Here is a 13,286-nt window from a genome sequence, read left to right on the forward strand (position 1 = left end):
CCTCCTCCTCCTCCTCCTCTCCTCAGCCGAGGGCGGGCAGCCGCGCTGCGCAGGACCGCGCCTCAGCGCCGCGGGGCGTGGCCCCGATTTGCCCCGCCCCCTTCTCTCTGCCGGCCAATCAGCGGCGTCCACATGCCGCGGCGGCGAGTGGGGCCCCCGGCGGCCCAGCTCCCGTAAGTTACATTAGAGCAGCCGCCGCCGGTGCGCGACCGGAGCGAGCGGGAGACAGCGGAGGGGCTGGGTGAAAGGGGGAGGGCGGCCGGAGCCGCGACGAGCGGTCTGAGTGAGGGCGGGAGGGACGGATCGCGCGCCTTCCCCAACAGCGCCTTTTCCATTTTTCTCTAGAGGCGAACGGGGCGAGGTGTGCCGTTATCGTCCTCCGAGGGGCGACCCCTGAGGATAAGCGGCACCGGGTGCCCGCCTCTCCACTCTCTTCAGCTGCCCGCCGCGCTCGGGGTTGCGTGACTTTCCCCTCCGGAGAGGCGGCCCGGCTCCCTCAGAGGGCGTGTGGGGTGGGAGGGGGGCGGGGGCTTTTTTTTTTTTTTTTCTTTCGTCAGTGTTTTTTTTTTTTTTTTTTTTTTCTTCTATTTTTTAATTTTGTTTCCTCTGGAAAGAGTGAAGCCGGCTCTGTGTTTGGGGGGGTCTATGGTGATAGCACGGGGACGGTGGGGGAGAGAGCGAGGGGCTGAGGAGGGGGCACTCCGCGGCTGAGGAGGAAGAAGAAGCGAGGCTCCATTTGCCGCTCCCCGCCCCGACCATGGAGAACGCGCACACAAAGACTGTGGAGGAAGTTTTGGCGTATTTCGGGGTCAACGAAAGCACCGGGCTCAGCCTGGAGCAAGTGAAGAAGCTGAAGGAGAAATGGGGCTCCAACGGTAGGTGAGCGGCGCGATGCCGCCCTCGGCTCTTTCCTCTCTTCCCCCCCTCCTTCGCGCTGCTCTCCTGCCCTCCCGTCCTTCCCGGGGCCGCGCTCCGAGGCCTGACGTGTCTGTGCGAGCGGAGCCGGCATCTCTTGCAGGACCCGGAATCGGAGCGCGGCAGAGAAGATGGCTGACTGCAACTCCACCTCGTGGGTTTCTTTCAGAGCCCGGAGCGGGGCTGGCAGCTTCGCCGCCCCCCCCCCGCGGGGCTCCTGCCGTGCTGAGATGGAGCGATCGCTGCTCTTCGCTCTTCTTTTCCCTATCCTTCAATTTCCCCTGCTTCCTTATGCCTTTTTGGCCCAAATTTTTACATTCTTCTTTGGAACCGTGGCATAAAATTATGCTGATGAGGTATTTCTGTCGTATATTTTTTAATAAATCCTCTTTTCTCGGCCTCGTTCACGGTGTTGTACAAAAATAAAAAGCTGTGAGGTTACACTTTTTTCTTTTTGTTCAGCTTGAACGTCCCTTCCATGCTTCTAGCCGTGGGGAAATAAAGGGAGAACAGAAATAAAATCCTCAAGTGGAGAAAAGAACTCAAAATATTTTAAACCAAGCTTCCTTTTTTTAAAAATTATTTTTGTGAGCAATGGTGGGGAAAAAATCTTTATCAGCATTTGGAAAGCATTCTGAGCCTTTGACCCTTTGTATGCAGCAACAGCAGAAGTCACACAGCTGGCTGGAGTGATGACTTGGCTGAATCATAACCCTCAGCAGATCCCAGCTAACCTGTGTGTGCCGTAAGCACACGACTAGCAGGCCCATTCGATGCTCTGATGAACAGAGCCCCTTTAATAGCTATTTCAGTATGGTTTTCCAGCCCAGTTGAGTCTACAAACTGAGAGCAGTATCTGGTGGATGTCTTATAACGCTCTAATGATTTCTTCAATCGTTTCTTTTTTCTCACATGCTGCCTGAAAAAATCCGTGACTGATAGAGTTACCAGCTGAGGAAGGTAAGTATTTCAATAAAATTTTCTACAAATTCTTGTCAGTAATTGATTTTCTTTTTTGCATGCATGACTAAATCTTAATGTCGTCTGTACATTTTGCAGGAAAAACCTTATTCGAGCTTGTGGTTGAACAATTTGAAGACTTACTAGTTAGAATTCTGTTGCTGGCAGCTTGCATATCTTTTGTAAGTATGAATAGCTCTTATTTCATCGATCTGTGTGTAGCAGGTTCAGGACCAACCTGTGTTTAATATATAGGAATTACACACACTGCTCTTCTTCTTCCAAGAAGTAGAAGATGCTAAGTAAATTGTTCTCTTTTAAATTAATTACCTTGTGAAGAGACATTTGTGTGCTTGAAAACAGAGTTTCAGGGGATCTGTTATGGTATGAGTCAGAAGTACATAACTACACTAGACAGGTATTTTAAAGGCACTTCTCATTCAACCCAGCTTGCATGTTTGAAGTGGGATTTCCCAATGCTTTTGTTGGCTTTGAAAACTAACTTTGAGTAAGCGTTTAACTGGTCACTCTTCTTGCCTTTGAGTTAATCGTTATCAAGCTCAATGTGTAATCATTGGAAGACATTTTTGGATGCAGTGCACACTGGAAATAGAATTACATGGCGAGTATTCCAGTTGCCTTCCCTTCCTGATAATAGCAAGGTGACAGTTGTTGCTTTTGACAGTGACAAGAATGATGACGGCTGTGATGGCACCATTGTTGACCAAATTTGGTAACTGACCTTTGGATAGTCATAAAATGGACCTCTTGCTTGGCGTACAGTTTTGAAAGAACAAGAAGAGTTCAACTGAATTTCTTTGTGAGCATGTTTAGCTGGTCCTTTTATGCAATACATGAAGAGTGCATTGCTGAAAAACTGGAAAACTGGACACACTCTTTAGGTATAGAGGGAAGATGAAAGCTCTGTGTCTTAGGGAGCTGGGTGACAGAAAGAAAAGTGTGCAGAATATTAAATTGTTTAGAAGTCAAAGTTTATAGTAGACTTTACCCCGGAGTTGTAATTAACTGCTTTATAGAATAAAGCAGCAGCTCTTGGGGGTTGTGGAAATTGTGGTGACTCTTTAGCTAAGGGCAAAGTAATTACGATGGGCAGAGGAGAAACAGTTCTGTGGAGATGTGGGGGAAAGGTTGTCCTGGTGTGGTTGCTGCAGCGTATTGTGCTGCTGCTCCTTGACCAAGGCAGGTTTAGCTATCGCCATGCAGACACCTCTCCTGAAGTGCTGTGGGTTTTGGTGTGTGTACGCCGTTACCAGCTGAGCAATGCTTGGTGGTGTTGATCTTGACCATGGGGATTGATGTGCTTTACTCACTCTTCTGTCTCCTGAAGAGGAAATCAAGCTGCCCGTAGAAATGTGGATAAGCAGGTCATTTTAAAACTCTGCTTCCTCCTCTTTTCTCATTTTCTCCTCCCGGAGGACTGAAAAAAAGAGTGAGATAAATGACAGCGCAGAATACTGTTAACCTTTATTCTATTGCAAGTTACCTGTTTTTATTATAACCAGGTAAGTGAAGAAATCGCCTTCCCCAAACTTAAAAGATTTCATTGCTGGATGTGAGTACTGAGTGCATTGCCAGAGTGACAGAGGTTGTGTACTGCCAAGCACACACTGCAACCTTTTAATAAGTGGGTTCCATTTCTTTTTTCAGTATGCTTAGTTTTGTTAATTGTGGGGAGATTGAGCTCCAAAAGGGCGGAGGGAGGAGAGATCTAGGTTGTCTGCTTCTGTGCTGCTGGGATGGTGTATGACCTTGGACTGCTGCTTTGCCTTTGCTGTGTCTCCCATTTAAGAGTTCTGGCTATGCGCTGTAACACTAATTCAGAAATGGCAAGGGTTTTCTTTTCAGTGAATTATAAAGGAAAAATCCTGTTATATTTTGCTTTTCACACTTATAAAGCACTTCCACTTTGTTTCTGTCTTTTTTCCTGTTCAGAAAGGGAACATCCGTTGTCTTCTTTTCTTTTGAAGCTTCTTGATGAAAGAATATTAGAAGCTTTCATGGTAGCAGTAAGGAGCTGTTGAAAATGTTGATAGATGGACTGGATTGCTGTAAAATTGGATGCAGTTAACATTGGGTAATTTGTGTTCCTGAAGATGTTTGAGCAGTGTGTAGCTATGTTAGACTTGTGGACAGAGAACTTTAAAGCACTGCTTTGAGTACTGGAGCTGTAGGTAAAGCTGGAACTGTAAATTATGCTAAACCATTCTTATGATGGAATAACTCAATGTTAAAAGTTAACTTCCATGTGTGCATTGTGCTGTCTTTTACAAGCCTTAAGAATTCAATTTTGCCATTTGTTCTGTTCACGCAGAACTCCCTGTACCTTAGAGATCTTGAAGTGGATAATTAGGCTTAAAATGGAGTCAGCTAAACTTCTGTTGTTTTTGAATGTTGTGTAATACCATTGAGAACTGCTCTTTATTTAATAAGTCAAGACTGTGACGTCCTGGGGGCAGAGCTGGACCCCTCAGAATCATTCTCTGGAACCTGGTGAAGTGCTGATTCACACTTCAGTTCTGTGACTGCATTTTACTGTGAATTACTGTTTGATAGATCTTAAACTATAGTATTGAAGTAGAAAGTAGGACTTCATGTAGTGTAACAACAGAAGTAAGCGTGGATAATGGCTCCTCTTTGAAATAACTTGCAGCTGAAGACTTTTAGACCTGGTGCATATCCAAAGGAGGATTTCTGTCAAGATGCTTAAATGAGTAGTTTACTTTAAATGGCTGTGAATAGGGAAAAATGGCTTACCAAGCATTGGCTCCAAACTCTTGCTCAGCCTTTGAATTACTTGTGAGAGAGCAGAGTGTTAGAATCAGGAACAAGACCGTATTTTTAAGCTTTCCTGAGTGTGTCAGTGAAAACTTGCTCTAATTTGAATTTGAACGGTTATGCTTACTGAAGATCAAATAGAGAACGCGCATTGCTGTGCTATGGCACACGTTTGTAATGCGTGCTTTAGGAAGGCACAAGTGCTGCAGGGCAGTGCAAGGAGCAGAACACTTCTTCACCAGCTGTATGCTGTAAAGCTTTATGGTTCAGATGTGAGAGATGGCACATCAAGGTGTGTTAGATTACTGTTTCTTATCTTGGAAGCTTTTCTGGTGGTTGTGGCAATGAATCTTAATGTTACAGTCAATGGCATAGAAAAACAACAGTCTTGAATATCAAGGTCTTCATCCAGCTACATTTTGGTATAGAGACCTCGCCTGTTGCGCAGCGCAGCGTTCTGTTCTGAGTGCCTTTTGTGTCCTGTGTTCCCACAAGGCCTGTCAGGTATGTGTCAGTAAAAATAAATCAGGCTAGCAGCTGAATCTGTGTCACCCTAGCTGATTGTAGGGGTCATTTGCTGCCTGTTGCCTTGGCTGTAGGTATTGTGTACTGCATTCCAGGTTGGAGCTGCTGTTACAGATGTGCCAAGTTAGTAACTGCTTAAATTCTCACACTGTTATTTCTCCAATATTTTTACTGGCCTGAAGGTATGGCTTTTGAAGGGAAACTGTGTGATTTGTGATGTTGAGTAAATGGAGCTAAATGCAGACTTGGACGTTGTTTCAATATTTTCTCAGACAGCGGTGAAGCTTACGCAGAGGTCATTTGCAGAGTAGATCTCAGCAGTTCAGAGGCCTTTGTACCCTGAATTCTAGGTACAAGTAAAAGGATGCTTAATTTTCTGTGAGTTCTGGCTTTTTTAGTCTTTCTGTAACATTCTCTGAAATCTGCTGTATTTAAGTTAAAAAAAAAAAAAAAAAAAGAGCCTTGTTCTGTAAATGACTTCTAGGAGTTGCAAAATGTTACTTTTGTATCTTAATTCAGAATAATGTTTTGAAGAGCAGTGTGTGTTTCACTGCACAGTCCTGCCTTTGCATCACATCCTTATGGAACTCTTTTCTACAAAATGAAATACAGACTGGAAACTCGACCAAAAACTTGTTGAAACTTAGAGCCTATGAATTACAGCGAGTATGGCCTCATTTGTGGTAAAAGGTGAGCAAACTGCTGGTGGAGGCAGTAAGGTGTGCTGGTAGAACACAGCAGGCTTTGCCCTGGGATCACCCAGAGCTACCTGTTAAGGTCAGGAGCTGCATGTGGCACCAGAGCAGCGGCTGAGGTATTTCCCACTGGCACTCTTCTAGCTAAACTAAAGTTACTCAATAGGGCTAGAGATACCAAGTGGTGGGGTAGCATCACAGCAGTGATTCCATTTTAGTTTGTGTAAATTGAACAGGAGTGCTGTGTATCTTTTTTTTTTTCCTTGGTTTTGTTAATGCTGATCACAGGAATGTGTTTTCGTTTAAGAAATACAGAGCGGCATTTCTATCTGATGGGTGCTTAGGATCTGTTAACTCAATATAATGCTCCATTAATATTTATGGTCAAGATTATGTATGTATTCTCCTTGGGTAGCAAATAATAATCCTGTTTGAACTGGAGGAGTTCTCTTTGGTGCTTCCTGGTGTTCAGGTACCTGAAAAGTAACTGGGGCGAGTATCAAGACTACTAAAATAGTTTGCATCTGCTTCATTTTAAGCTAATTTGTATTGAAAAGGAAAAATCATTAAAGGAGGGCTTTCTGAGCAGCAGTTAGTACTCTGTCCAAAATGTACTGAATGTTAATTCAAAGTGTCCTGTGAAAAGAATGCTCACTTAAAAGTTGACTGTAGTTCTGCATCACCAGCTTTAATTAGTTGAAGGCTTTTCTTTGGTCAGGATGAGCTCCTATTCCATCTGCTTGCTTCTGAGTTCCCAAAAAACCTTTTTGTTGACATGTCAATAAACCTGTTTCCTTCTGTTGGTGGCTACAGCCTGCTGGGCAACAGAACTTTATCTTGAAACTTCTATTCTTTTAATTCAGTTGTCTGCTTAATGATAAATACACACCTGGGCCAACTTGCCATAGTAACTTAATTTGTAGAAATGCCAAAGGCTGTAAGGATGTGTCTTTCCTAGCTGTGTTGGTCAGCATTCTCCCTCATTGCTGGCTGACTGCTGCCTTGTACCTCTGATCCCCCCTTTCTTTCTTCCTGCACACTGTAACTCCAGCAACCTAAAGTCAATGTGCTGAATGAAAGTTGTCCTCTGAGCTGCCCGTCTTGCCTGTTGGCGTGGGACTGTTGGGTATTGCTGTTTATTTCCCTTACGCTTTCAGACTCCCATTTCTCCTGAGTACTTATTTTTGTTCTTTTCTTATTATTCTAAACTTCTTCAGTGATGGAGGCCATTCTGAGTAGCAGACAAGAACTTTCAGGAAAGCCTCTTGAGGGTCGGTGTGCAAGTGGAAGCTTTGTAACATAAGCTCAATACCTTGGACACGAGTTACAGATTTTAGCATAATATCTGTTGTTACTGAAATTGCCTCATTAAAAACCCCTTGCTCAACCTTTTGGATTTACTGGTTTTTGTTTTAACATCAGGCTAGTACCAAATTAAAAATCTCAATTGTTACAGCAGTGTGTGTTGCCTGTCACAAATGTCCTAAATGGAGTGTTAATGAAGCAGTAATTTGCTATAGTAGAACCAAGCGTTCACATTAATGTGTTCTGTAATATATGTGGCTATATTTAGATTCTAGAACTAGACCCCTGTTAATAACTGCATGGAAACTTTTGCAGGGAGATGGGTGTCTTGCTGCCAGGATTAATGGGTTATTTCGTTTTAATCTAGTTATAAATTGATAATTTCACCCAACAAGCAGCTGAAGATCTAAAACAGTTTAATAGATTTGTGCTACTAGAGCTTCTAATCTGTCTGCTCTTTTTGAAGTAATGGTTGATCGAAGGAAAGATCCTTTGACTAACGGATTCTGGTTCTCCTTGATGTATTTGCATTACGCCCTCCCTTGTAGCTGCTTTCCTCACCTCTCAAAGTTGCAGGGTTTCTCAGTGTTGTTTTACAGCCCATATGGTCTTCAACTTGCAACAGGTTCTGATTCAGTGCTATGTATTGACAGGGTAACTCAATTATTGAGAATTCCAGTAAAGAAAGGGAGGAAAGAAACACATGAAGCAGCTTTTTCTAATGGTTGTGTGAGTCTGTCTGTGCTGGGAAAAGTGAGATGGACTGTTAGCCCTTCGTGTAGCTTTTGTAGGGGTGGCAGAGTAAAAGCTGTCCGTGGTGTAAGGGTGATGTGATGATTGAAGACTGCCACGAAGTCTGCGTTGTTCAGCAAGTCTGATGGCAGAAGCCAGTTGGGGTTGATGGCGAGTGTGGAGAGCGTAACAGCTCCTAACTCCATCTCCTCCAGATGGATCGCTCAGACCCTCAGCATATTGCACTGCCAGTTGGGGTGCTTCATTCTTATTAATCATAACCTGCATCTTACAAGTTTATCCTTTTGTAATAAAATTTGTTGTTGCATTGAATTTGCTTGACGGTCTGTTTTCTGCTTGAGGCTTTCATGCTGCTGCTCCTTCTTCCTTTTAACATCCTGGAGTGTTTCACAATTGAGCAATAGCTCTGAGCAGCATGTTAGTGGATTTGTGGTGCTTGCTTTAGTAATGGTTTGCTCACTGCAGTCTTGTAGTGATTCAGAGCACTGTTGCCTGACTACCAGCCCTAATTATCTCAACACGTTGTTCCTATTTACTGTCACTTTCCAGGCTTCCTGTTGCTCAATACACTGACGAAAAAGCTCTTCCTCTCTGGTCACGTTAGCTTGACTTTTCTTCAGTAGCTGCAGAGCTCTGTAGGGGCCTGATGCTCACCCATTCTCCAGAAGTGAAGTGAATGGCAGAATCCTAAAACTAGAGCACAAATAGAAAGTAAATGAACTAAACATCTTGGAGCCTTTTATGCAAGTCATCCAGTTGATTTACTTAAAGGAAAAATGTGTTATAATTTATATTAGGTACTTGGCTTAGAATTCAACTTCAGATGGAATTGTACAGTTCACTTAAGTGCTTCAGTAAGACACTGCTTATATTTTAATTTATAGATGTTTCTTTCTCATATCTCACTGAAAATTTATAAAGCTATTTTCATTTATGTGTCTAATTGGATAACGAATGGTTTAGTTGAAATTCAGATTCCAGCCATCCATAAACCTTCACCATGCACAGCTCTAGTGCTGTGACTTAGAAGTTGAGCTAATCAATCTACATTTTGTTTCAGACAGCTGTGGGGAAAAAAAGAATTAGCAACTTTTCACTGCCGTAGCCTTTTCACAGTAACTTCTGCTTTCGTTTTCGAAGCAAGAGTAGCAGTGTGGTTCCCAAAAAGGAGAGCAGGCTTGGGAATGAACTCTGTGCTACTTCATTAAAGATTGTCTCCTTTTCCATTGTGTATTGCTGGCTTGTTCAAGAGCTTGGAAGATCTGAAGATACTTCGAAACTGCTCAGGTCTGGGGAGTTGAACCTCAAGCTATCTGGTCTTAGGTTTGCAATGTATCTATGTAAATCACTGAATTTAAAATTGGTGTTTCTCTCTCACAGGTGCTGGCCTGGTTTGAAGAAGGTGAAGAAACAATCACAGCATTTGTAGAGCCTTTTGTAATCTTACTTATATTAGTAGCCAATGCAATTGTGGGAGTGTGGCAGGTATGCAGATGTTTTTTGCAACACCAATCACAAGTGTCTTGGCTTTTTCTGGTTTGAGATGAAGAACTGCACATTGTACTGTCAGATGCTTCATACAATGCAAGCAATGTACGTTGCCAGCTTTAGATTTTTAAGAGTCAATGTACCGTATAAATTCAGGACAGCAGGAGTTGATTAAAGGTGAAACAAAAGCTTTGCAAGTTTTGCCAAAGAGACCTCAGTGTATTTGGCCACATGCTGATGAACAGAAGAATTAAACAGTCCAGTATGAAATCCCAAATTCAGGAACTGAATCAAACACTGCAAAGCTAAGAAGCAACCAGTTGGATCAGTTGGCAAAACAACAACAAAGAAAGTCAGATAGAACTCTTGTCTTGTTTGTCTGCTTCCTGTTGACAACAAAAACTATGCTTTAGTGCATTTATTGGTACAGCTAATTAGGTACAATTGGTACAATTAACCAGGTATTCATTCTACCTGTTCAGTTGTTGCAATTTTATTTAAACTTATGAAGACTGCATTTTCATGAGGAGGTAGGAGTTATTTCTGAAAGATATTGCATTATCAGTTGTGAGGTTAATTGGATTACTTCTTCTAAATAGTGTTGGCAGTAACGTGTTCTGAGACTTAAGATGTCAGAATTATGTGAACAGCTTTCTCTTGCCAAATTGATCATTTCAAACAAAGCACATTTTCTTAGAATTGCTTTTCTGCAGGTAAAAAGTATTGCAGGGTTTTAGAGTAATTGATGTTCTTTTTAAATTTTTTAAAGAGCTGGGATTAATGTGACATAATTACTTGCTGTCTTAGTTAGGCTCCAGGCTTTTTTTGTTTTGTGCAAACACAAGTAAGCTGGCTGAAGACACTCAGAAGACTCACTTTTTAGCAACACCCAACTTGCTGCACAACAACTAGAGCTGGTATGGTGGGAAGAGGTAATGTAGAATAAGGAGTAACAGCAGTGCACCTTTAACTGTCCCTTTGTATTCAAATCTTTGTGAAGCTGTTGCACAAGAATTAATCTTTGAGTTACAACTCTGCATGTAATAATTTGAGGCATAAGATGTAAGGTAAAGCTGTCTGTATATTTGTGAATGTTCCTGTGTGAATGTTGAAACTCGTGCAAGAAATCAGTTTTTCAGCTGTGGTAAAAGTGTGCAGAGAATCTTTGTGTGCCTCCATGTAGTGAACTGAATTGTGAAACAACTGCAGCATGGATTAAATGACTCATAACCTTTTTTGAAATGGGCATGGAAAGAGTCACAGCACGAAGTCTCCACCCATACGTGTATCTGTTGCTACAGGTACTAGATGTGAGCAAGTGAGTCATTGCCTTAGCTCTGCCCTTCTCAACCTTCTTTTTCACTTGCACTTTTCCCAAAGTGCCTCTTATTAATACTTGAAGGATTGAGAGGACCTGGTAGCTACCTTAAAATCAAGCGAACTGAGGGAGGAAAAAAAACATTGTTTCAGACACTGTGCAGTATGTTGTAGCTGGATGATATCAGTGCTACGGTGTTGTGGAACAGAGTTTATTTACCTGGTTAAACACCAGACTAGGAGTAATCCCAGCTTTTGGAACCTGTGCTGGTAGCTGTGTGCTGCCTGGCACAGAGCTGTATACAGTGTAAACAGAAGTCCTTCAGGGGAGTTTTGGTAGTGCTGTGTGAGCTGCTTTGTTGTATGGAAGTACCTCAGCCTTTGACTTTCTGGAGATTGTGTGCTGGCTGGGGTTTGTATTTGAAAAGGCTGATACGTGTTTGAAGTGCAGACGTTCTAATAACTGTATGTACCCATGCCTTTATCTGCAGTCGTCAGGCCTGTATGACGTCTGTACCTGTCAATAGGCTGGAAAATAAGGAAGAAGTTGCTCTTCCTTGAGGTAGAGCAGCAGTAATGATAATTTCTTACGTTGTCCTCTATCTGGGCAGAATCACAACATTGATAGCAGTTTCTAGCAGTGGTTCACTGAGAGAGCTGCACTTGAGATAGGAGGTAAGGAGGTCTCGTTGTGTGAGGATTCATCCAAGTTTGTTAGCTGTTAGAGATGTGAAGTTTTTCTAATTACTATGCTTAGATTTCAGTCTGGTGTTATTTGATCTGCAGAAATGATGCTGGTAATAATGTTGGGGAAACCAAGTTCTAGCTCTGTAGCTGACCCATAGTAGGCTATAACTAAATAGTTGGATTCTAGTCTTCTGTTAGTAAATGGAACTCAGTATTGCTAGCCTGCTGCAGTCTGACTGTAAGCTGCTCAAAGTGGTGAGGTACATGTGAAAACTAGACTATATCTCTGAGTTGTAATCCTATTTAGTTCTTCTTTTTTTAGTGCCAAAATGAATCCTTATGTTACATACTACTGTTTGTGGCCTGCCTATAACAAGACACACTGGGTATTCTTTATGGGAGATGCTGTTGGATTAAATAAACATCAAATGGCTTCTAAATGCCCACTAATACTTGAATTGCATTGTAACGATTTTCAGTCAGCCACGTAGTGAGGGGATGTGTCACATCATTTTCTGTATGAATAAATGTAGCTGAGCTAAGTAGTATTTGTATGATACTGCATTTGGAAGATCGGGTCTGACGTGCTTATCTTTCCATACCTTGGAGGCTTCTTAAATTACATGGTTTTGCTGTCTTTTAGGAAAGAAATGCTGAAAATGCAATTGAAGCTCTTAAAGAATATGAACCAGAAATGGGGAAAGTGTATCGACAAGATCGAAAGAGCGTTCAGAGAATCAAAGCAAGGGACATTGTGCCAGGTGATATCGTGGAAGTGGCAGGTAAGGCTCACAGATGTGGTACATATTGTGTGTGTTGTAAAAGTGTTGTGAGGGTCTTGTCTTAATGATTTGAGGCCCTGGGGGGACTTTGCAGAGAAGCCTAAGTATATGCTTCGCTTTGGAACAACCTTGCTTCTGTTCATCTGTAATTACCTTAAATGTGCATTTGCACTGAGGGGATTGTTTTTCAAATTGCCTCTTAGTTTAATTAGTAGGTCTAAGAGCAAAGCATCTTAATTGGAGTACAAGTTTTAACACTTGTCACTAGTCTATAACTATTTTCTGCAGTCTGGATTCAGACTATCTTGTCTGCTTCCTATCCCAATTATTAGAAATGTCTTTCTCTGTCCTCTCAGCTAACGTGTGCCTTGTGTGGGACATGGTTGTTTTGTGTTCATAATGCCTTGGTGCTTCTTTCTTTTGCCTATTGATGTACTGGGGACCACAGGCAGAAATGATTAAGGAAAGTTTAGCATTTGAAGCACTGTGCATTTCCTTCTTCAAAAAGAAAAATAAAGCCTTGCATTAAAAAATTGTGCTCTTACATCAAACTTAATAATTTAGATACTAAATTAGTCCTAGAAGGTATATCTTTGAAGAAATGTGAGAACATAAGTAGGAAGTAGAATATGAAATTCTTTCATTTGGTGATAGTGGCACAGCAGTCCCTTTTTTTAAACTGGTCTGGTCAGTGACTTTAATGTTTCAGGTTTCTCCCCAGATGAAAGTAGGTGGTTCTTGTTAAATGTCAGGGGTAATTGCATACTCACATCTTGTAGGTCGTTATCAGCTATTAACTTCATGGTTGTTCTTTTGGGAGCAGTGCAGGGTGTACATCAAACTTTGCTTCTGCTAGTGTCCCTCTACTTTTAGAGGTGGTAGATCTCTAAAGCAGAAGTAAATATAAACCCTTGGTCATCCTGCTGTTTTAATTAGTAGGCAGAGAGAGAGAATGCACTCAAAATGAAGTTGGCATTGGCTCTCTGCCCAGCTTTTGTTCCTTGAGATACTTTAACAATTTGTTGAGCCCTAAGGTTTAGTTTTGAGCAGAGGTTGGTACAGC

The 13,286-nt window shown here is 42.2% G+C and overlaps 1 protein-coding gene across 2 annotated transcripts in view; it reads left to right on the forward strand.

Moving 5' to 3' along the window:
• Positions 1–672: 672 nt before the first annotated feature.
• Positions 673–13,286, forward strand: part of ATP2A2 (ATPase sarcoplasmic/endoplasmic reticulum Ca2+ transporting 2) — a 40,733-nt gene continuing 28,119 nt past the window's right edge. The window contains exons 1-5 of one of the 2 annotated variants that reach the window (XR_008208676.1): positions 673–875; positions 1,858–1,875; positions 1,975–2,057; positions 9,330–9,434; positions 12,085–12,223. Coding sequence is in view for 1 of the 2 variants with exons in the window: in XM_052691292.1 (XP_052547252.1) it covers positions 758–875; positions 1,858–1,875; positions 1,975–2,057; positions 9,330–9,434; positions 12,085–12,223 (463 nt within the window). In the remaining variant the exon portion in view is untranslated. The remainder of the gene's footprint in view (positions 876–1,857; positions 1,876–1,974; positions 2,058–9,329; positions 9,435–12,084; positions 12,224–13,286) is intronic. The other variant, XM_052691292.1, reaches the window with a different exon arrangement.

The sequence above is a fragment of the Tympanuchus pallidicinctus genome, unplaced genomic scaffold (assembly GCF_026119805.1).
Source record: "Tympanuchus pallidicinctus isolate F22 unplaced genomic scaffold, pur_lepc_1.0 scaffold28, whole genome shotgun sequence".
Taxonomy (NCBI): Eukaryota; Metazoa; Chordata; class Aves; order Galliformes; family Phasianidae; genus Tympanuchus; species Tympanuchus pallidicinctus.